At 46.7% G+C, this 23,620-nt stretch overlaps 1 protein-coding gene across 1 annotated transcript in view; it reads left to right on the top strand.

Moving 5' to 3' along the window:
- The window catches only part of B4GALT5 (beta-1,4-galactosyltransferase 5), a 77,173-nt gene extending 55,367 nt beyond the window's left edge, over positions 1 to 21,806 (top strand). The window contains exons 2-9 of the mRNA XM_027621256.2: positions 406 to 540; positions 11,134 to 11,247; positions 12,174 to 12,298; positions 13,301 to 13,417; positions 14,277 to 14,464; positions 15,168 to 15,290; positions 17,691 to 17,792; positions 18,736 to 21,806. Of these exons, the coding sequence (XP_027477057.1) occupies positions 406 to 540; positions 11,134 to 11,247; positions 12,174 to 12,298; positions 13,301 to 13,417; positions 14,277 to 14,464; positions 15,168 to 15,290; positions 17,691 to 17,792; positions 18,736 to 18,883 (1,052 nt within the window). The 3' untranslated portion in view covers positions 18,884 to 21,806. The remainder of the gene's footprint in view (positions 1 to 405; positions 541 to 11,133; positions 11,248 to 12,173; positions 12,299 to 13,300; positions 13,418 to 14,276; positions 14,465 to 15,167; positions 15,291 to 17,690; positions 17,793 to 18,735) is intronic.
- Positions 21,807 to 23,620: the final 1,814 nt, after the last annotated feature.

The following is a 23,620-nucleotide window of genomic DNA, read 5'->3' as shown; positions in this document are numbered from 1 at the left end:
GTTGAGAAGGTCACCTTAAAGCAAGATGAGATCTTTTTTAAGTGTTTTAATCTAATCCATAAAGGTTTTGTGATCATCACAGTGATAGAATACAGATTGGATATTTGAAGACCTGGTGGAATAGAACTTTTGTAATTTATGGGTTTGTTTTTTTTTCTAAAACTGCTGAATATTGACAGAAATTCCCCTTAGTCCTACAGAGCTACCCAAGAAATGTTGGTAACCTGGAAACATTGAGCCCAGAATGGAAAATAGAGTTAAGGCATTTTGGGGTTTTAGAACTGAAAGAAGTTTTTTTTTTTTTTTTTTAAAGAAAGAAACCCCAAGTATGTGTGTTTGTTTTGTTTTGCTTTAACGATTGTTTTTGAATTCACCTCTTTTTCTCTCCCCTTCTGTTTTCTGCAGTGAACACCTACCTCTTCATGATGCAAGCTCAAGGCATTCTGATCCGGGACAACATGAGAACAATTGGCGCTCAGGTTTATGAGCAGGTGGTTCGGAGTGCTTATGCCAAGAGGAATAGCAGCATGAATGACTCAGGTATATTTTTAGTAAAGAGGTGGTCTGATTAGAATGTCTACTCCCGGGGCGCCTGGGTGGGTCAGTCGTTGGGTGTCTGACTTCAGCTCAGGTCATGATCCCAGGGTCCTGGGATCGAGCCCCACGTCGGGCTCCCTGCTCGGCGGGGAGCCTGCTTCTCCCTCTCCCCACTCCCCCTGCTTGTGTCCCCTCTCTCGCTGTGTCTCTCTCTGTCAAATAAAATAAAATCTTAAAAAAAGAAAAAAGAATGTCTACTCCCCACAGAGGTAAATTTGGTTCAAATAATTATTTTTGATGGAGAAAAGTGCATTGTAAAAGAAGGTTTGGCTGAGTCTTACCTTATTACTAAAAAAGAGATTCTTGTAAAATGAATCTTTGTTCGTTTTGCTAACAGTATATTAAGGGTGGCTGGATGACTCCAGTTTGCTCCTAAGACTTTTCAGGGTCAGGGAGGTAAGACATATCTTTTAAGACCCTGTTTTTCAGTGCACTAGCCTCCAAGAGGGTACCAAAATTAAGCTTGTGTTTAGGACACAAGCAGAACAGGAGCACCAAAAGCTGTTTCTGGAAATACTTTGATTTCAAAAAAGTGTTCCGCACAACCAGACTTTCTTCTACTTACTTATTTTAGGGTTCAACACTGTGGGGTTGGTTGGTTGGTTTTGTTTTGTTTAGTTGCCTGTGGTGGTGGTAGTGGTCCATAGTGTTTTCAAAGCAAGTCTGGCCCTGGTTGCCACACTAGAAGAGTTGCTTCAACTCTGTTCTTCCTGTCGGACTCTCCTCGAATTTGGTCAGTCCAGGAGGATTTGTTTACCTCGTTTACGAATGCTTCGAGACTTAACAAATTTCTACTTCATAGTAATCACGTAATCTCAGACAGTATCCACAAATTTAAAAAAAAAAAAAAAATTTAATCATTTACCTGGTTTACTTTCCCTCATCAGGTGTGGTTTTCATCCTGTGGTTTAATTCCAGCTACGTGACTGAGTTTGGTGGTTGGAATCATTCAGCTTTGCAGAAAGCTTTTCAGACTATTTCGCTAAAGATGGCAATGACAGACACAAGAGTGAACATTTCTGCCTTCTCAATCTTCGGAGCTTTTACCTGTGGCTTTTATTATCTTATAAGCACTAATTATATAAAGAGGAAAAAAGAACACAGAGCTTAGGTGACTTGCCTAACATTATGTTAAAAGAACTTGTTCCAGAATCATGATTTTGACTCTATTTTTATAAAGGCTAAACACGGCAAGTGCTTCACCTTTGAAAGCTTTTTTGTCTCTCTTTTTAACTCTTCCAAAAATTGAACATAGGAAGTATTTCCACATGGTTAAATGGGATAGTCGTGAGGCTTCTCCTCTCTGGCCAGGGATGATTTTTATTTAAAAAATAGATTCTGAGGGCGCCTGGGTGGCTCAGTTGGTTAAGCAACTGCCTTCGGCTCAGGTCATGATCCTGGAGTCCCGGGATTGAGTCCCACATGGGGCTCCCTGCTCAGCAGGGAGTCTGCTTCTCCCTCTGACCCTCTTCCCTCTCGTGCTATCTCTCATTCTCTCTCTCAAATAAATAAAATAAAATCTTAAAAAAAAATAGATTCTGAGATTTTATTTTGCTAAGCATTTATGATTTGCCTTTTATTTCTTTAACTGAGAACTAGAGTGCTTTCCTGGGGCTCCTTACTGATTTCACTCAAGCCTAGTGCAGTATTATAAAATGAGTACTAGTTTAAGAAATATTCTTTCCTCTTTTCTTCTGTAGTAAGTTCTGCAATTGTCCAGAGCTCACTATAGAATGTGAAATTGCTTTGCAAACATTGCAAATGAGAATTCTGTGGTGCTTGGGATCTCAGGAGAAAGCATTGTCTCTCAAAGGGAAATGAAATCCTTAAAAGAACTGACCACATCCTGGTTTATCTTCAGTCTGCCCTGCTGGCTAACTTAGCAACAAAGGAGTATAGTTAGCAAACTGAAGCTTTAATACTTCCTTTCTTCTTGTTTGCAAAGAGCAAGTTATTGACTTTTCAGAGCTTTTCGGCCAAATTGTGGCTTCAGGGGACAATTACCTGAGCTCTGACTCAGACCTGGAAGAGGAACTGGATGAACGCCTGAAGTCGTGGGAGAAGGCTGAGCACACTTTTGTTTCCTCATTCATTGTGTGTGGCTTTAGGTTTTGCAAATAATCCCCTCACACGTTGTCTCCCTTGACTCCAGCATGGCCCTGTCAGGTAGGCAGGATTGTATGTGACTTCATTTCTTCGGTGTAGTACAAATAATCTGGGGGGGGGGGGGGGCGGTTTGGAGTGACTGGGTCGTGTGATGTTTCCTGAACCCCACCCGAACCTGCTGGTCATCGTGTGCTGAAACTAGGGAGTCCTTTGACTGCTTCTCCAGAGCTCTTTGCCCTGATGAGTCAGGAAAAAGGAACGTTTGTGCTGCCGTGACATTGATCCTGTCCAAGTGTTCATGCCTCTCCAAGGTCAGATGATGCTGGGACTTCCACCCGGGCATTTGGCGAAGTAGTCTGCCCTCTCCCAGAAGTTAGAGGGGCACACACAGAATCCCGTCCCTCCACAAGCACAGGCTCTCACTAACTCCCCCACGGGTGGTTGTCCTTGAAAACCAAGCACCAAGTGAGTTGTGCCCTTGGAAGGCATATCCAGGGACCCGTTATTATTTGACTTAGCATGTGTTTATTTTCAGGTTATCATACACTGAAATAATTTTTCCCAGCATCCCTCTGGTTGGAATAATCACCCTTTTTGTGTTCATGGTGTCTATTTCCCTTATAAATTGGAAGTCTTTGCTATCACATTTGCTCTGTGCTGGATGCTTAACTTGCATTGCCTCGTGGACTTGTCAGGAACTCAGTAGGGTAACTGCGGTGTCCCCACTTGAGGGATGAGAGTGTGGAGGCACCCAGGAGTCACGGCCTGGGTGTGGCTGTGGGGTTGGGCCTGCTGACCTCTGGAACCTTGCAGTGCCTTCATGGTCTCTCCCGTCTATGTAGCCCCAGTGCGTTGTACACTGCCTAGCACGTAGGCCCTCAGGAAGTGGGTTTTGAGTGCGTGAGTGAATAGATTTAACAAGAAAACATTTTAAGTGTTGTGACCTAATTCCGAGATTACTGTCTTAATTGGCTTCTGTGTTGTTGGCCCATCCATGGGGAGTGGGTATTAAAGAGGAAATGTTATTTCATTGGCAGTGTATCCAGTGAAAACCCACCATTTTTATTCATTTCAAAGCAGTTCTCTGCCTGGCACCCTCAGAGAGGGCACTCTGGACCTAAAGCTGCTGAGATAATTGGGTGACTGTCATTTCTGACCCGACCACTCCCACCAGGGGCTTGACAAGGATAGCAGGACTGAGGTGGTCCGTGAGCTCTGCTGCTCCACCCTGGACACAGTGCTGGGGGCACACACCCACATTCAGTGGCCTTCATTAGGCCAAGTGTAGCTGAAAAGCTCTGTGTGACAGAAGTAATGCTAGCTTTCTTTACCCTTGAAAGTTAAAGTGGTAATTGTCTAATAAGAATGCACTTTAGGTGGGGCGCCTGGGTGGCTCAGTCGTTAAGCGTCTGCCTTTGGCTCAGGTCATGATCCCGGGGTCCTGGGATCGAGCCCCGCATCGGGCTCCCTGCTTGGTGGGGAGCCTGTTTCTCCCTCTCCCACTCCCCCTGCTTGTGTTCCCTCTCGCTGTCTCTCTCTCTGTCAAATAAATAAATAAAATCTTAAAAAAATTAAAAAAAAAAAAAAAAGAATGCGCTTTAGGGTATGAGGACTGTGAGCCAGGAAATACACCTGATGTGATAAGCTAGAGAAGAAGCTTCTTGTCACTGAAAGCCATGTGGAGTATGAGATCAGGAATCTGCAGAACTTCCTGTGAGCAGTGGGGGAGATGCTCAAAAGAACATTGGCATCAGAAGAAAACTCCCACTTAGGTTTTTTTTTATATTATGTTTATTTATGTTTTTTAGTAATCGCTACCCCCACAGTGGGACTCAAACCCACCTGAGATCAAGTGTTGAACATTCCTGTGACTCAGCCAGCCAGGCACCCTCCTGCCACTTAGTTTTATAGTTAGGGCGAGTGGTTGGGTGGCCTGTCCTTTCTCGTCCTTAAATATGAGTTTACAGGTGTCCTTCTACCTGTAACTTTCACCCAGAGGGAGATTTCTTACCTCTGTACACACGTGTGCACGCACATGCATGCAAACCTTCCCACGCCTCCGGCCCCAACCCTCTTTGTGTTCAAATACTCAGAAAAATGTTCTCTTGCCCACATCCTTGGAAACAGGATTGTTGCCATAGGTGAATAAAGTCATTGCTAGGGCGCTTTGTAATATAGTCAATGAGCTGGATATTCTTACCTTCTTTCTCTCTGGTTTTTAGGCGCTTAGTCCATAGTCTTCCTACGTCTACTCACCCAGCAGGTACAGGGTCATCCTTAGGTGTGCTAACTTGTGAAAAATGCTAATTCTATTTTACAGATATTTGTTCTGATGACATCATTCTAGCATATATAAGTTTGTACGTTTTCCAAGCAGAGAGGGAAGTATTTGGTCTTTTCTCAAATGGAAGGGAAAGGTGGTGGTTCTTCCTGTAATCTCTTGGTCAGCATTTCCCAGTCCCTGCTCCACTGGATCTGGTAAGATAAGGGAGAAGGCAGATTTTTGCTACCCCTGTGTATTGGGGTAGTCATGTCAACCCCAGTGCATCTGAAAACCCCTGCCAAGGTGGGGCTTTAAAAAATACCAAAGCCTGCACCCCACCCCCAGAGGTTCTTATTTAATTAGTCTGGGAAAAAGCCTGGGCATTATTAGGATTTTTAAAAGCCTCGTAGATGATCTAATGTGCAGGCGTGGCTGCCGAACCATTGGTGTAAAGCAAAGTTGAATCATCAGGGCCATCTGAATTTGTAGGTAGGAAGGATGTCTGTTGTTTTTCCATTTTATAAATGTAGAAACAGTGCCTTCTTTGCCCTTCTACCTCCCTTGCTGGGAGGACATGTCCTGATTTAAAATAGATTACACTTAGGGGCGCCTGGGTAGCTCAGCCGTTAAGCGTCTGCCTTCAGCTCAGGTCATGATCCCGGGTTCCTGGGATCAAGCCCCGCATCGGGCTCCCTGCTCGGCAGAGGCCTGCTTCTCCCTCTCCCACTCCCCCTGCTTGTGTTGCCTCTCTCATTGTGTCTCTTTCTGTCAAATAAATAAATAAAATCTTTAAAAAAAAAATAAAATAGATTACACTTAACTTAAAAAATAAAGCCATGGCCATAGAAATTCAGTAGGCTCGCTTTATCCTTGCAGCTGCTCCCTCGTTCAGTAGGGACACGCTGAGGAAGGGGAAGAGGAAGGGTTGCCTGGCCGGCTCTGTGGGAGGAGCGTGCGACTCTTGATCTCCGGGTTGTGAGTTCGAGCCGCTCCCACGCTGGGTGTAGGGATTACTTTAAAAATAAAATCTAGGGGCGCCTGGGTGGCTCAGTCGTTAAGCCTCTGCCTTCAGCTCAGGTCATGATCCCAGGGTCCTGGGATCGAGCCCCGCATCGGGCTCCCTGCTCGGCAGAGGCCTGCTTCTCCTTCTCCCACTCCCCCTGCTTGTGTTCCCTCTCTCGCTGTGTCTCTGTCAAATAAATAAATAAAATCTAAAAAAAAAAAGGAAGAGGAAGAAGCTGTCATTGAGATGTGCCCATTTCTGGGCAGCTGGGGAGCAGAGCTGGTAGCCCATAGAAACCATGCAGCGTTAACCATGTCACGAGCAGTTAATTTCCTCTGCCTCTTCCACTTCTTTAAAAGGTTTCTACTGGTGAGAAAGCAGATTTCAATTGCATTTTTATGTAAAGAATTTAAAATTAGAAATGAGGAAATGAAGGTTTTTGTTGGGGGGGTTTCGCCTCAAGGTGTAGGGCAGGGCTACTGCCACTTGGAAGTTGTGTGTTTGTGGGTTCTATAAAAAATGATTTCAGGGGCACCTGGGTGGCTCAGTTGTTAAGTGTCTGCCTTCGGCTCAGGTCATGATTCCAGGGTCCTGGGATCAAGCCCCGCGTCGGGCTCCCTGCTCAGCAGGAAGCCTGCTTCTCCCTCTCCCACTCCCCCCTGCTTGTGTTCCCTCTCTCGCTGTGTCTCTCTCTGTCAAATAAATAACATCTTAAAAAAAAAATGATTTCATTAATTTAGTAATCAGAAGAAAAATAAGTGGTACCGATTTTGTCTCGTTTTGTTTTATGCTGGTTGCTTACTAGGCTTATTAATATTTGAAGGGAGTAGAAAGGGGTTTATCTGTGTCTTCACGCAAACCCCCAAAGGTAGGATCATTAAGGCTGGAAAGTGTCTTGTCTCTTCTACATGTTAGTTTTTTGTTTTTATTTTTTTTTTAAGATTTTTATTTATTTGACAGAGAGACAGCAAGAGAGGGAACACAAGCAGGGGGAGTGGGAGAGGGAGAAGCAGGCTTCCCGCTGAGCAGGGAGCCTGATGCGGGGCTCGACCCCAGGACCCTGGGATCAGGACCTGAGCCAAAGGCAGACGCTTAATGACTGAGCCACCCGGGCGCCCCTGTTTTTTTTTTTTTTAAGATTTTATTTATTTGACAGACACAGCGAGAGAGGGAACACAAGCAGGGGGAGTGGGAGAGGGAGAAGCAGGCTTCCCGCTGAGCATGGAGCCCGATGTGGGGCTCAATCCCGGGACCCTGGGATCACAACCTGAGCCAAAAGGCAGATGCTTAACGACTGAGCCGTCCAGGTGCCCTGTTTCTGTTTTTGTTTTTACTTCTTATTTCCTGTTTAGGTTGTAGTTCTAAGGCTTGGTTCTGTCATTACCCAGAATTACTATTCTCTTCTTCTGTGGCTTTTTTTTTTTTTTTTTTTGCTTATGAAAATGCCATTATAATGCCTCTGGGAATTTCTTCTGTTTCGGAGGCAAATGTAGTTACTGTGATGCTGTTTTGGAGCAGCTTCTCCCTCCACACATGTGCATATCTCAAAATACACCTTTTCTAGTACACATGAAAACTTTTCTTAAAGAGAATCATTTGTATATTTATACACACACACGCACATATATAATTAAGAAGCAAAATTAGAATTATCCAGAGTAATGATGAGTACTGGGGGTTCTTGACATAGGTTTTTATACCTAGTGTTAATACCTTCAAGAAAGATCAATTTAGTAGGACAGGTTTGCATGTACGAACTGAGGACTTTTGGGCTAATTTCTGCATAAATGTAATTTTGCCTTGGAGTTTATGCCGGCTCTGTTTATGTCTGTATAATGCAGGCTTGGTGTTTTTTCAGGAAAGCTACCACTGAAAAGGACAGAAAGCATTCTGTTCCTCTCCTCCCCTGTTAAGAGACTTAATTCTCTTCCAGTCGACTCGGACTGAGTTGTATCCTGTGGGCACTTGTAGAGCAGACAGCGTGTGCCTGTGGATTCTTGGAAACCTTCTCACAGTGTTGCTTAAAAAATATCTGAGTTGAAGATTGTAGAATTCTCCAGTGCAAAAACGAGTTTGAATAGGAAGTTTTAATTTTCATAGAATCCGCATGAATCCCAAAGAGGACTGGTGAGAGAGATTTTAATACTCTGAAAAAATAGTACAGCGTACCGGAAAGATCACTAACCCAGAGTTTAGTCGGGGCTCTGTTGTACAGTAGCCAAGTCTCCTTACACCGGTTGTGTATACGGTGCCTTGATTTCTTTATCTGTAAAAAAAAAAAAAGAAGTTGGAGGGCCCCCTTCATGCAGATTTCCCTAGGAAGAAGGCATCCACTTCTCACTCTTAAAGTCCCACTAAAATGACAGTAAAGAGGGTGTGTGTGCGCGTGCACGTGTGCATGTGTGTGTGTTCAATGGCATAAACCCCAGAGAATGAAGAGAACCAGAAGTAGGAAGTCGGAAAGCAGACCGACGAGTGATACAGGGCTCAACAGGTCGAAGAAAATGGACTGCTGATGTGGCCGCAGGGAAAGCCGCTACCACCCCAGAATCCCCCAGAAGGTCAGGAATTAGCAGTGTCAAGTACTTTTGCAGATAAGAATAAAAGTGGCAACTAAGATAAAATTTGGTTGAAAGCTATTTAAAGAGCAGTCGGACATCCAGGTCCTTTCCCCATCCTGGCAGAGGACTGAAGACTTGATCGCCCTCAGGGATGGTGAAACAGGGGCCCCTCAACTTGGGGGCTCCTGGCTTGGCCTAGGTGCCCCCAGCCCCTTTCTTCTCTTCTGTCCCAATGTGCTTGTAGCAAGGACTGCAACCTTCTGGCAGGAGGTTAGAATAGAGTGCTCTGGGGGCACCTGGCTGGCTCAATCAGAGAGCGTGCAATTCTTGATCTAAGGGTTGTGAGTTCAAGCCCCACGTTGGCGGTAGAGATTACTTAAACACACAAACAAAAAAAAGAATAGCGTTCTCTGGGGAATCTGATTGGACCAAGAAGGAAGACCCTAAGATACTGACGCTAGAGGCTTCCACAGCAGACTTCTGGCCAGAACACTCTGTAATGAAGAGCCTCAGTCCAAGCCCTTCCAGTTAGCTGGTTAGTGTCCCACTCGTTTTTTTTTTTTTTTTTTTAAGACTTTATTTATTTATTTGACAGAGAGAGGGAACACAAGCAGGGGGAGTGGGAGAGGGAGAAGCAGGCTCTCCGCCGAGCAGGGAGCCCGATGCGGGGCTCCATCCAGGACCCTGGGATCATGACCCGAGCCGAAGGCAGACGCTTAACGACTGAGCCACCCGGGCGTCCAAGTGCCCCACTCTTAAATATTAGTAGGTGACCAAGGAGCACTGTGCTAGGGATCAAAACAAACAAGCAGCAGCAAACAGAACAGGTTATGCTGGGAGAAGAAAATGCAAAAGAGCTATCCCACGTTCTCAAGGGTGAGGGGAAAGGGATCGCAAACATGCAAAAAGAGTATATTGTAAGAAATGAACATTCAGAAAATAAAAAGGACTTTTTAAAATTAAAAAAATAGCATAAGTGAAAATTAAAAGAATGGCCAGGGGCGCCTGGGTGGCACAGTTGGTTAAGCAGCTGCCTTAGGCTCAGGTCATGATCCTGGGGTCCTGGGATGGAGCCCCGCATCCAGCTCCCTGCTCTGGGGAGTCTGCGTCTCCTCCCTCTGCCCCTCCCTCCACCCGTGCTCTCTTTCTCTCTCTCTCAAATAAATAAGATTAAAAAAAAAAAAAGATTGAAAAGAGAAAATCAGAGGACCAGGAGGTCCAACATCTAACTCATGTTTTCTGTTCTCCCGAAGGAGGTTGCAGAATACAGAAGGGAGGGAGATCGTCACCACAGTGATACCTCTAGTCCTGCCCCCAAATTCTAGAACAGGAGGACACGAATTTCTAGACTGTAAAGGTCAAATGGTCAACACAGTGGGTGAGAATAGAACTCAAAATAGAAATGTGACATTTCCTGAACCAAAAGGAAGTTCATCACACTTTTAGAAAGAAATTCCCAGTCACCTTCACAAAGAGCCGGAGTTGGAATGGCTTCAGAATTAACAGGTGTAGGTAGAGTCTAGAAGGCAGTGGGTAGCACTTGCCCACTCCTCAGGGGGAGTTGTTTCCAGCCGAGCATTCTGTAAACCCAGCCACCCCATGAATCAAGTGAGAAAGAACAAAAACAGTGAGATGTACAAGATTTCAAAACCACTTCCCATTGCCCCCTGCTTAGGAAGCTACTTGGAAGATGTGTTCCAGCAAGAAAAAGGGGGACATTGAAGCCAGGCACCGTGAGGTTTCACCCTGGTGAGAAGTGAAGGGAGTCTCTAGAACGCTGAGAGGAGGGGAGACCTCAGGGCGGCGTCTGCACAGCGGGCACAGGGGAGAGCCAGTTGGGAAGACAAAGTTGAGAGAATGCCTGATGCTGGTGGACATCCTGAGAGCGACCGTAGTGGCAGAGGGCATGGTGTTGAGTTAGTCATGATGCCATATAAAACTAAGCATACAGAGAAAGCAGTCCCTTCAGGAAAAAACGAATTATGTGGGAAAAGAAAAGGAATCATAACTTTGCACATTTCTCAGCTATGAATAGTATCTATAGAATAAATACTTCAGTGTAAAAATACTAAAGATGGGCTGAACCACGGCGACCATAGATGTTGGGAGACAGGAAGGCAAAGCGGGGGTATGTGCGGTGGGGGGTGGGGGCAGGGGAGGGAAGGAAGCAAAATCCGCAGGCCCCACAGTGGGAAGTCAGTGGGTAAGACTTAAGAAGCATCTCGAACAGTTGTATAAGAAGTAAACACTAAAGTAGTTGGCTAAAAGAAGCGAAACTAGTTCCTGTAGAGAGTAAGACATGGGGGGAGGGGGGTGCTGGTTGTTTTTTTGTTGGTTTTTAATTACGTCGTAGAGTTCTTCGACGGGACACTGAGTGCGTATAAAGCTGTGATAACAGTAAGAATAGAGACACTGGTTAAAATGGTATCATCTGGTTAACCTTTTTATTGATGGGTTCAAATTTTTAGCTCCAGTGAAGAGCTAGTCCAGAGTCCTGATTCTGCAAAAGATGATACCTAAGAAAAATGCTTTGGTAGGCCTCTGAGAATTGCAGAATTGACGACCTGTGCCGGTCTGAGCTGCCTATTTTCTTCCCTCTCTAGATTATCCTCTTGACTTGAACCACAGTGAAACCTTCCTACAAACCACAACATTTCTTCCTGAAGACTTCACCTACTTTGCAAACCATACCTGCCCCGAGAGGCTCCCTTCCATGAGTGAGTAGTGCGTTCCCTGCTTTTCAAACTGACGTGTCCGTTTCTTTGATTAAAATGAAAGGGAGAGTGTTCTCAGTTTCTCAGGATGCCTCCCCTATGTGGAGAATAGAACAGGGATTTGGAACTGGAAACAGGGATTACAAAAGCTATTTGTGTCCTGACCCTTCTTCAGCCCTTCTGCGAGGTTGCCTATGTTCCTGGTGCCATTTTCTACCGTATTTTTCGGTCTTTCCTTTGCACGTACCCCCTGCTCGGTGACTTGGGGTCTGTAAGATGTCCTAGAGAAAAGTACAGGCAACCAGCTTTATCTTTTAGTACAAAAGATAAAATCCCACGCTGATTATAACTTGTTTGATCATATGACGAACGTGACTCCCTCCAAGTGCTGGTTCAGAAGAATCCTGGGATCTTTTTCTCTCTCCATTCTTAGCGTCTCATGTGTAATCTGAAGCAATGGCAGGAAGCCCTTGTACCTTTTCCGTGCCTTCGGGCTTCTCGGACAGGGCCCCTTCTTCACTTAAGTCAGTGATGACAAGTGTTTGGGGTTTGGGCAGCATCACTTGGGATCACTGATGAGTGAATTGGGACCCTGTGTCTGCTTGCCTCTGGAGCACGCAGAGAGGCTCCAAGCTTAGCCTCGCTCTTTCCTCCTTCCTCTTTGAGAAGTTCAGCTGCCGTTCCACTCAGTCTTAATTTCTCAACTTGCTGCTTTACCCAATACTAGTGATGAACTGAAATGCAAGGAGTTGCAAAGCAGAGGAAGCGCCTCCCATCTCTGTGAAAAACAAATCAGCTGGAAAAAAAAAGCATTGAACCTCCCTAGAGAGTGAAACCCTGGTCATTGGGGCAGGGGGAGGCATTCTGACCCTTTCTGGACTCTTAATACTTTTTCTCCTCCCCCCCCCCACTGCCAACTCTCTGTTCAGAGGGCCCAATAGACATAAACATGAGTGAAATTGCAATGGATGACATCCATGAAATCTTCTCTAAAGACCCAGCCATCAAGCTCGGAGGTCACTGGAAGCCTTCAGATTGCGTGCCTCGATGGAAGGTAGGGTGTGGAGTCAGGCCCGAGGTGCTGGGAGGCCCACCTGGCCTTGCTATCATTCCAAGCTACCGTGGGGTTCACAGACTGTGGTAATTCGTAATTTGCACACTATGACCCGATGCAGAATATCTGCATTTGATGGAAACACGTCGGAGGCATGGGTTTCCCGAAGGACATTCTGTAGCCCCAGAAACGTGCATCGCTCCTATGACTGAGCAGGACCCTTTTTGTCGTCTTCATAGGATCTGGCTAAGCAAGGGGGAGGCTTCGTAGGTCTCTTGTGCCACATTTGTAAAAGCCACCTTCACAAATTCACTGCTTCGTACCTTTTTCGGCATTGTTACTCTGAGTTTAGTGCAACAAAGAGGGGAGCTATCCAGCCCGACACTGAGAATTGCTTATTGGTTTTCCTGCATGACTCGAAGCCATCAGTATGTGGATCTGGCTCCTGACACTGGCTTAAGTCCATTCTTTTAGCAAGTTACTTGCTCCAGTGCTTATTCTGTGCCAGGCCTGCAATGAGCAAGGCAGATCTGGAATAGGTGGGCGTTTCCAGCCCGTCGCTGGGATGCCATACCAATTCAGTGACCAGCATTTTAAAAAAAAAAGTATATATATAAAAGATACACATATGTCAAAGTGCACTGCATGTCCTAAGGGGTGTACTGTTCTGTGGAGTGCGTTTTAGTTGTGTGCTTATATCTGTGGACGTGTTTGTGTGCGGGTCATGGTGTAGAATGAGTATCTTCCTCTGGGATGTGGTCTAGAGTGAATTCATTCGGCGGGTCGACTGTGTGCACAGTATGGTGTGTGTAAGAACAAAGTCCGCTTACTTCCAAGGGTCTCCCTGCCAGCATAGCTTTTCATTTAGTGGAGGTCGAAGACAAGGCAGCCTTCCAGAACGCCCCAGGGGCAGGCTGGTCACAATTCTGTGGCAGTGTCCTGCTACAAAGTGGAAGTTGAGGGGATGAACGGGGCGGCTTCCTCTGCTGTGCCCTGCTCCAGGTGGCGATCCTCATTCCTTTCCGGAACCGCCACGAGCACCTCCCGGTCCTGCTCAGACACCTGATTCCCATGCTTCAGCGCCAGCGCCTGCGGTTCGCGTTTTATGTGGTTGAGCAGGTGAGTGGCCTGTCCTTTGCTGTTCTTTCTGTTCTGAGACAGCAGTTCACAGTGCTTTGAGCCCGTCCATCCGCCTTTGGAGTACAGAGCCAGTGAAACTGCTATCTTAGGACTGAGCTACCCAGAGGTGAAAGGAGGAGCAGAGAGCAGTTCTGGGCTTCTGGTTTGAGATGTTACTCAACACGGGCAGACTGGAGTGAGTCCAGGATGGAACTTTGTTTACCCTTGAATAAAGGCCCCTTGTGTGGTGGTTTAGCCAGAGGTGCTTTGGGTGGTGTCTTTGGTCTCCAGACCCAGGAAATTCCCCTTAAGATAAGAAGCCATGGGTATGGGCGCCTGGGTGGCTCAGTTGGTTAAGCGACTGCCTTCGGCTCAGGTCATGATCCTGGAGTCCCGGGATCGAGTCCCGCATCCGGCTCCCTGCTCAGCAGGGAGTCTGCTTCTCCCTCTGACCCTCTTCCCTCTCGTGCTCTCTCTCTCTCATTCTCTCTCTCTCAAATAAATAAATAAAATCTTTAAAAAAAAAAAAAAAAGCCATGGGTAGAAATGGCCCTTCTTGTTCTGTCTTCCCTTTATGGGGCTGGGTACTTCTCCAAATGCTGTGATAGGTCAGATGCCTGCTTTCATGACAGTCTTGGGAGAGAGGAGCTTGGGCTTGTTACCCTTCTTGTTTCTAAGGAAATCGAGGCCAGATGTCAAGTGGCTTGCGAGGCAGTGAAGAGCGTGCTGGCCAAGCCCTCCTCTGGCTCGGTGATCTGTCCCAGTCAGGTTCATTAAAGCTCTCCTTTAGGCAGGGCTGAGGCAGCGAATCTGTTGCTCCACAAGTCCTGTTAAAAATAAAGTTCTGCTTCTTTTTTAGGTTGGCACCCAACCCTTTAATCGAGCCATGCTTTTCAATGTCGGTTTTCAAGAAGCAATGAAAGATCTGGACTGGGACTGTCTTATTTTTCACGATGTGGATCATATACCGGAAAGCGATCGGAACTACTATGGATGTGGGCAGATGCCAAGGCACTTTGCAACTAAGTTGGACAAGTATATGTATCTGTGAGTATCATTTCCTCTGGAAAAGGTTAAATCTAAAAGGATGCTGAGAGATGCAAAGATGGCAAAATCCAATTAGCTCCACCCCAGTGTGCATCCTCTGGCGAATGGATAAATAAAATGGAGTGCAACCACAGCTTGGAACACTGTTAGGCAATAAAAAGGAATGGAGTCCTGCTACATGTGGCCGGAGGGATGAACCTTTGAAAACACTGCTTTGTGAAAGAAGCTAGTTACCAAAGGCCACATGTTGCATGATTGTGCTCCCATGACTTGTTCAGAATCGGCAAATCCATAGAGACAGAACAGTGGTTGCATCGGGTTGCGGAGTGGGAATGAGGAGTGACTGATGGATTCAAGGCTCCTTTTTGGGGTGATGAAAGGTATTAAAATGGATTGGGGTTCATGGTTGCACAACTCCGCGAATATCCTAAAAATGATGGAATTGCACACTTTATAAATGGGTGAATCATTTGGAATGTTAGTTATGTTTCAGTAAAGCTGTTACGAAACAAATCAATTTGAGAAAGATGCAGTTCGCCGCAAAGGTCGATGCGTCCCAGTGTGAGGAAACGGTTGCGGGTGGTTGAGGGCAGTAGGTGCTGTACTGTGTAGGACACGGTTCTCCAGTGCCACGGTGGCCCTCCCCAGGGGAAGAAACCATCCTTTGATTCCCAGATGATTCAAGCTGTGCATCTCCTTCTAGGCTTCCTTACGCCGAGTTCTTTGGTGGAGTGAGCGGCTTAACAGTGGAGCAGTTTCGGAAGATCAATGGCTTTCCGAACGCTTTCTGGGGTTGGGGTGGAGAAGATGACGACCTGTGGAACAGGTACTCCCCTCTTCCGGTCCGGGGCCTTCTAGAAATGCCACCTTTGGCTCCCCAGACCGGAGCCACACAGGAGGGATAGGGTGCAAGCCATGTAGGTAATGTGAAACGTCCTAGTAGCCGTGTTTAAAAAGGTTAAAAAAAGGCTTTTTGAGGTGGAATTCATTTTAGTGTAGTAATAAAACATGCCAGTAGTATATTTATCACAATATATCAAAAATAATATCATTCCAACATATAATCAATATGAGATGTTAATGAGATACTTCACATTTGTTTCTCTTACAATATCTTTGAAATCTGGTACTATTTTACATTCATAGCGCATTTCACTGAAACCTCCCCAAACAGGAGGTCATGTATTAGTGATAGGTGTACCCAGATTTACCTATCCTATCGGATAAGGCTTGTATTACACAAGTTTGCGAGAACGATGCTGTATTTGAGTAGTGTAAACTAATCTTTTTACAGACTAAGGAAATAGTAACCTAATGAGGAGCAAATAAGCAAAAGAATCTCCACCTTGTATCTGTTGACTTTCTAGATGGGCTCTAAAAAAGAAAGTTACATGTAGCTTATTAATTACAAAGTAATACTTGCTGGTAAAAATTCACAGAATAAAGGTGCATAAACCGGGGCGCCTGGGCGGCTCAGTCGTTGAGCGTCTGCCTTCGGCTCAGGTCATGATCCCAGGGTCCTGGGTTCGAGCCCCGCATCGGGCTCCCTGCTCGGTGGGAGGCCTGCTTCTCCCTCTCTCACTCTCCCAGCTTGTGTTCCCTCTCTCGTGGTGCCTCTCTCTGTCAAATAAATAAAATCTTAAAAAAAAAAAGTGCATAAACCAAAAGGTATAATTCTTTAATGCTGTGCTGTCTTGTTCCCAGGAAGTAGTATTTTAACAGGGCTGTTTCTTTCTCTGCTTTGTATTCATACACAAACAACCCAGACCCATCCCTTCTCCCCTCCCAACCATTTTAATACAGAGAGAGCCACTTCATTATCTTTAACAATTGCATGGTTTTCCTTTATGGAGATACACGATATTTTATTTTAACCCTCGTGTCAATGAACATTGTTTACAATTTTTGAATATCCTTGTTCATGTGTGCAAATAGCTCTTCAGATTGAATTCCTAGTTGTGGAACTGCAAAGTCAAGTAAATGTTCTTTTAAATTTGCATAGTTATCATCAGGATTTCTCCCCAAAAGAGATCGCAGAAAGATTCCAAGCAGCGGTGCATCAACATTCCCGCTTTCTCACATCACCGCCAGCATTGGTTATAGACAACCTTTTGCGTTTTGCTACATTTCAGCCCTTCAGCAGCCATGTGTGGCTCGAGGCTGCCTGTACTGGACAAAGGAGCTCCAGACAATTCTTTTCTCAATCTGAGAGGTAAAAATGGCATCTCATCCTCTTAGTTTGGGTTTCTTAGGGACCTAGTGAGGATGAACAGCTTTTCCGTAGCATAACTGGTTTGACTGGTCCTTGAATCCAGTTGAGCTCTCCCAGGATATCTGTTGTAATTCTCAGCTCACCTGGAGCCCCTGGGCTCAAGAACAGGAGCTGGTTCTCCCCAGTGCCCTGCACAGTTCCCAGGCGCACAGTAGGCGTTCTCTATATATTTATCAAATCAGAGCGAGAACACATTTCCCAATATCAAAAGGAGAGTATAATTTGGAGCCAAGAGGAGGATGTTGAAATAATACTCCCCCCAAGTTTTTTAAAATATGAAGACAACCGTAGATTTCACATAGATATCCAAAGTCTACCTCCATGTATTAATTATTTCTTACACCCCTATCAAGTTTCCAGTAAATCCAGCTTGTGAAATTCTGGTCTTTATCACATTAAGGATAAATAACCGAACACCTCCTTAAGTTTTGCTTTCCTCCTAGTGATGTGAAATTTTACATTGAGATCAGAGGACATCATACAAATTAGTTCATCTCCCTGGTCATGGGGGAGGTGGGCAGAATGGTTAAGTTCATAAGCAGGGAAAACACAGTGCAACTCTGAGTACTGATTTGCTTTATAGTAGGTTGTGGACAGGAAAGGTGCTGTCCACTGGTGAGAAAAGCCTTTTTGATAGGACCCAGACCAGCCAGCGGAGAGAGAGTGAGAGTGCACACTTATCTCCTGGGGAATGCTCACTGCTGAACCTGTCACTGAGAACCCGTGTCACACCTTACTCTCAAGAATTTTGAATTCCTTTTCTTTTTCAAAACTTTTTGGTATTGTAGACCTCTTTTCTAAAGCCATGAACTTATCCAGAGGAATGGGCAATTGAATATTCAGACACAGAAGAAGTTCTCTTGTTCAACTTGGGGTTCTCAACCTTGGCCATCTGTGGTCATCTATGGTACTTGATCATTTTATCTGAAAGCCCAATCTCTTTGTCTCGGACAGAGTACAGAACGCAGGCTACTCTGTGAGCCGGCCGGAAGGTGACACAGGGAAGTACAAGTCTATTCCTCATCACCATCGAGGAGAAGTCCAATTTCTTGGAAGGTGGGCACAATTTATTTATTCTTCTTGCAAATAGCCTTTATACTTTGCATTTCCGGATGTCCCAGAGCATATCATATTGCAACCCCTCGGCTTACTCCCCTCCTCCTCTCTACGGTCCTGTTATGGCTGCTTTATAGTTCCTAGATAGATTTTCATTTACCTGTGAGGCAGGCGTTTGTGTGAAATCAGATTATCGGTGAAAATTTTGATCGAAGATCTTTGAAGGAAATCACTCATTTGGCCCCTTAAGCCTCATGGTCTCCTCTGTAGCCTTCAGGGAGTTGGAGAGAGGTCCACTCGGTCAAAGGTCCCTGTGTAACTTCCACTGACAGGACAAAGCAGAGTTGGCACCCTTTCTGCGAGCTCCAGTTCTGGAAGGGTGCCCCCGAGCCTCTGTTCGTGCGGGTGCCCTTGATAAGGAAGTTCTGTACTGCACTAATTGGGGCATGTGGATGGAGTGACATCTCTGTTTTCAGGAATGCCCTTTTGTCTTGTTAACTGGGAGGACGGCCCTCTGGACACCACCAGGTCTGATTGCATGAGCTCTGTCATCCGGGGAGTAAGAAGGCACTGAGTGCGGACCCCGCCCTGGCTCATCTGATGTAGTTTTAATATCTTACCTCCCACTTCTCCCTTCCGTGACCTTACCTTGAGCAAGTCATGGAACACCGGGGGGCCTTGGTTTCCTCATTTGCTTAAGGAGCGGTGCATTCAGTGAAATGAATGGCATGAGGCAGGAAATGTTTCTAATAATAAGCCCCAGCAGGGAGCAGCTGGGCGGGGTGGGCCAGCCCCTCCGCCCCGTGGTGCCGGAGAGCCGCCCTGTGGTGCCAGAGAGCCACCCGGGGTCGGGGCCCCTGCTGCGGGCTGCCCTGCTCTGTCCTCTGCCCTGAGGCGGCCGGGCCCTCACTCAGAGCCGCCCCTCTGCTCTCTGCTCAAACAGGTACGCTCTGCTGCGCAAGTCCAAAGAACGGCAAGGGCTGGACGGCCTCAACAACTTGAACTACTTTGCGAACGTCACACACGACGCCCTGTATAAAAACATTACCGTGAACCTGACACCCGAGCTGGCTCAGGTGACCGAGTACTGAGCCGGGGAGACAGGCTGGGTTTGCTTTACCCCCCGCCGCCAGGGAAGCCCACCTGGGGAGAGGTCTTGGGGCTCCACACAGGAAGAGAATAGAAACACGGTGTCTGATGAAGGATTACAGGGTTCGAGGAGAAAACCTGAACAGAGTACGCGCACAGAACGCCTTCGCTGTGGCCAGGGACATCCTTCGTCAGGACCGGCTGTCTGTTTCCACAGGACGGACGTCGGTCCTGCCACTTTTCCCCCCTGGTCCCGAACCCCAGCGTCCCGTCCCAGCCGGGCTCTCCAGAACAGCAGCTGACATCTCCTGTGGTCCTGGCTTCGAGCCCGTTCCTACGAATGGCCTTTGGAGCTTCTCGGCCTTCAGAGCAAAGAGGCAACCCCACCACAGGGCTCTTTTAGGAAGAGCAAATGAAACTCCACACACCATTCTTCTCCATCTCTGGTGTTCTCTTTGGTTTAGTTTTTTTTTTTTTTTTTTTTTAATTACCTGCTTTGGGTGGGGATTGAGGGTGGGGCGGGGGAGGGACGGGGGAAGGTAAATAGACCTATAACAATCACTTCTTGAAGAAGTATAATTGTAAATAAGCCATGTAAAATGCCTTTTTTAAATTTAATTTTATAGCTGGCTCCAGTTCAAACTGAGGATTTATATATTAGATCACTTATTTGGTTGGCAAATGCAGGAACTCAGTTAAAATGCAGTGGAGAAGGGTATCACCTCCCGAATTGCTATCACTTTGGAAGGGAGTGGAGATAGGGCGTGTCACAAACAGATCGGGACAGTCCAGTCTGTCAGTGGTAGCTAACTCCTGCCCCCTCCCATCTTCTTCCAGAAGTCTTGCTCTTGACTTTCGCTGTGGACTCTCTCTTCCCTGTTGGGCACATACACTGTCATCCCGGTCTCCTGCTAAACAGGAGCCCTCCTTGCTCAAAGTGGACCCCTTCAGGGGGTCTCCCTGTGCACACGCCCCTGGATCTCTGGACTTCAGTCTTTGTCCTCTCATCACCAAGAGTGGTGGGGTTGGTTGGGTGGGTTTTCTGCCTCTTCTTTTTTTCCTTTTTTGTTTTTTTGCTCTTGTGGAACTTGGCCACAATTCCTGAAATCTGTGCCTGAATTATCAACTAGCTTCAGTGATTCCTCTGAATATTTTTCCCTTTTTGGTTTCCGGAAAGATTCTTTGTCAACATTACGAACTAGTTCATAGAACTAATGAGCGATGGACTGAAGAAGTCAGCCAGAGAGCAGGTGACACTTATGTGCTGTGGGTCAGTTGGGGGCCGGGGTGGACCCCGTCATGAGCTTCGCAGGTAGACGGACGGAGCTCTCGGATGCCAGGACCCAAGCCCAAAAGAATGCTGGGTTCACACCCCATGCACTTCTTGAAATTAGAGTCTAAATTGCCCTTGAAGTTGTGCCTCTCTGTTTTTCCCTGAGCCAAATCCCTCAATTTGTAGTCCCTCTTGGCTTCTGCAGGATTCTGAAAAAGGCCAGTCTTTTCCTCTCCTTTTCCATAAAACATATTTATATATTGTGATTAGGAGTACTTTCTGAAAAGTACTTCATATTTTTTTTAATTGCCTTGTTTGCCTTCAACTTCCTTAATTTTCATGGTTTACATGGATGTGTGTGTAGGGGGTATATTTGTGTATATACGTGTGGGTTGGGGTTTTCTCCGTTGCATGTGTTGGTTCCTTGGACGTATGATCCCCACAAGCTGTGGGAGTGATTGGCCAGGCCTTGTTTTTTGTTCATGCTTTTGTTCTTTTGAAGAATAGAGTGATATTGTAGAAAACCAACTGCATTACAAAGCTCTTATCGGCTCATATGAGAGAGCAGGCTGCTGCCCTTGAAAATGCTGGTAAGTTGTATCATATGTTTTAAAAGAATGTTCAGCATCTCATGCTTTAAAAGACTTTCACGAGGGAACATTACACACAGGAGCTAACTTGGTTTTCCTTTGAAGTCTGGTGCACAGAGCAATAAAGATTTCTTTCCCCTTTTCTCCCGCCTCCCCTCAGGCCTATGTGCTGGCCTTGACTCTCCTCCTCCCCCCTTCTGTCCTCTCCCATCCCTGAAGGCCGTGAGCGGCTTTCAGTGGGACACAGCCATGATGTCATTAGGAAGAATTTGCCAGAACAGACCGATCCTTGGTACACGGCAGTATTGTAAAATGGTCTCGTTTAAAGCTTTTCACGAACATACTTGCCACCAAGAACAAAACGTTGGCAAAAGGCTAAACAGCTGATTTGAAAAAGAAAATGCTGATTTGAGGACAAAAGGAAAGGTGTCTTTTCACTGCTTGAAGTAAGGTCACTGAAATCATTTTGCGATCATGTGTGAGTTTGTCTTATCAGTGTGAAATCTCTTACTGCGCACCGCTTAGTCATTTACCCACCAAGTTGAGTATCGTGTGGGAAAAATAGAAGTTGAAAACATACAGCCAGGCCCATGAGCTGTTAATGGTGTGAGAGTCTCATGTTAAAAAAAAAAAAAAAAGAATAAGAACCAAATGTGACCTTGTGTGTATTTTGGCAGCTGAAATTCTTTTAAGGCTACTGATGGGTGACCCCTTCAATCAGTCTTGTCTCAGCTGCGTGCAGGGAAACATTTCTCCTTTCACACTGTTTTTCTGGGTGAGGAGTTACTGCAAAAATCCTCCTTTTGACATGATGGGCTCCTGTTGGAGCTCCTCTACCACAGTCACGAATAGCTGAGCACCAGCCGCATGTACTGATTGTGTCCACTCACCGTTGACAATGGCATTGAACGTAGCTAGCTTCCTTCCATCACGATGTTTTTTTTGAGCTTGCTCTTATGTTGTAAGAGGTGCCAGGGGTACATTTTTGCACTGAAATCTAAAGATGTTTTAAAAACACTTTTCACAAAAATAGTCCTTTGTCATTACATTATTTACTCATGTGTTTGTACATTTTTGTATGTTAATTTATGAATGATTTTTTCAGTAAAAAATACATATTCAAGAACCAAACCTTGGTGGTCGTCTGTCTTTGCCTAGAACAGTTTGGCTTCTTGGAGGCCTTTCCTCTCTTTTTCTCGTGGGACTTCAGCTCCCGTGTGTTCCTTCACGTGGCTTGGCTTCCAGGTTGCTCGGCTGAGCCCTGGGTGCTCCCGAGAAAGACTGCCCGCCTGACCCGGCGACCAGACCAGATGAGTGAAAAACTCAGCTGATGGAGCAAAAGCACTAAACCCCACCGTACGATCCAGGCATCCTCCCACACTTGGGTTTTCTTTCCAGAATGGGCCCATGTGATGCCCACCGAGTCAAACAAGACATCTGGGCAACGAGAGGATGAGAGTGGATGGAGTTTGAATCAAGAAGGTCCTCTGAGGTCAGTCGAGAGTTTGCTTTCTGCCTGGTTCCGCTTGGAGATTGTAATCAAAGCTTCTATTTGTTGAACGTTTACCACTCACTGATATTGAGTGTCAAGTTCTGTGACCAGGTGCTAGGAATATAATGATGAGCAAAAAGGATAGGGTCAGTGGCCTCATAAAACTCACTGTCCTCCTGCCCCACACCCCCGGGGGGAGGGTATGATTAAAATTACAACCGGGACGCCTGGGTGGCTCAGTTGGTTAAGCGTCTGACTCTTGGTTTTGGCTCACGTGATGGCCTCAGGGTTCTGGGATTGAGTCCCCCACATCGGACTCCATGCTCATCGAGGAGTCTGCTTGCCCCCTCCCCAAAATAGATAAAATCTTAAAAAAAAAAAAAAATTACAACCACAAGGAGTGCTGCAAAGGACGTGGCTGCAGGCCTCAGGCGCACGGTGTGGAAGGGGTCCCTGGCGGGAGGTGGGTGAGCTACTGAGCTGCAGGAACAGAATTCTGTCGGGCTGGTGCAAAGGACAAAGGGCTGACCGGGGACTGCTAGGCTGGGGGGTGTATGAGGCCGGAATATGCCTTGTGGGGGCCTTGTGAGCCGAGGTAAGGATATTGGGTTTTAGCCTTAGAGCAGTGGCCTCGAGAGTTCCCAGCAGGTGGGGCTGTGCGTGATGTCGTTAGACGTAATCTTACTGGATGGCTCGGGCTGCAGGGAGAACGGGGCTATAGAGAAGCAACGGAGAAGTAGGGGACCAGGTAAGTGCACACAGTCCCGCGGGGAGAGTATGGAGGAGGGCCTGGGGGGATGCTGAGGGAACAGCTGGCTGTTGGGAGGGAGGAGTCCACCTAGCTTGTGGCTTCCCCGCCGAACAGATATGGCAAACAGACAGTTGGATATAGTCCAGTGTGGGGACTCCAGGGAACAGTGGGGACCAGGGTGGGTCGTGAGTCGCTAGATGAGCGCACAGCCAGGAGTGAATGCAGTGGGCTCTGGAGCTGCGTAGAGCAGGCGCCTAGAGGGAGAAGGTGGCCTTGGCCCAGGCCTCTCAGAGCTCCCTTTCTAATGGAAGCAGAGTGGGAGTGAGCAGGGCCGACCGTGGTAGGTGGAAGCCGCAGTGGGCAGGACAGGAAAGTGAAGGGAAGAGACGTTGGAGGGGAGGAGGGGAGGAGGGGGAGGCGGTCACCGTCTCGGGGCGGGCCAGAGGGGAGGGGCTGAGAAAGGGCCGCGAAGCAGGAGCAGCAGTCGGGGCAGCCGCCTCGAATCCCATGTGAAGGGCTAAGAAGAGAAGGCTGGGAGCCGAGCGAAGCCTGTGAGGCTCAGGGAGGCTTTTGATTTTGATTTTCCAACAAGAGAAACCTGAGTGGTGTGAACCATAGGGAGATGGGGACCAG

Source organism: Zalophus californianus, chromosome 8 (genome assembly GCF_009762305.2).
Source record: "Zalophus californianus isolate mZalCal1 chromosome 8, mZalCal1.pri.v2, whole genome shotgun sequence".
Classification (NCBI taxonomy): domain Eukaryota; kingdom Metazoa; phylum Chordata; class Mammalia; order Carnivora; family Otariidae; genus Zalophus; species Zalophus californianus.
Note: the sequence above shows the minus strand (reverse complement) of the source record. Positions and strands in the feature narration are given on the sequence as shown.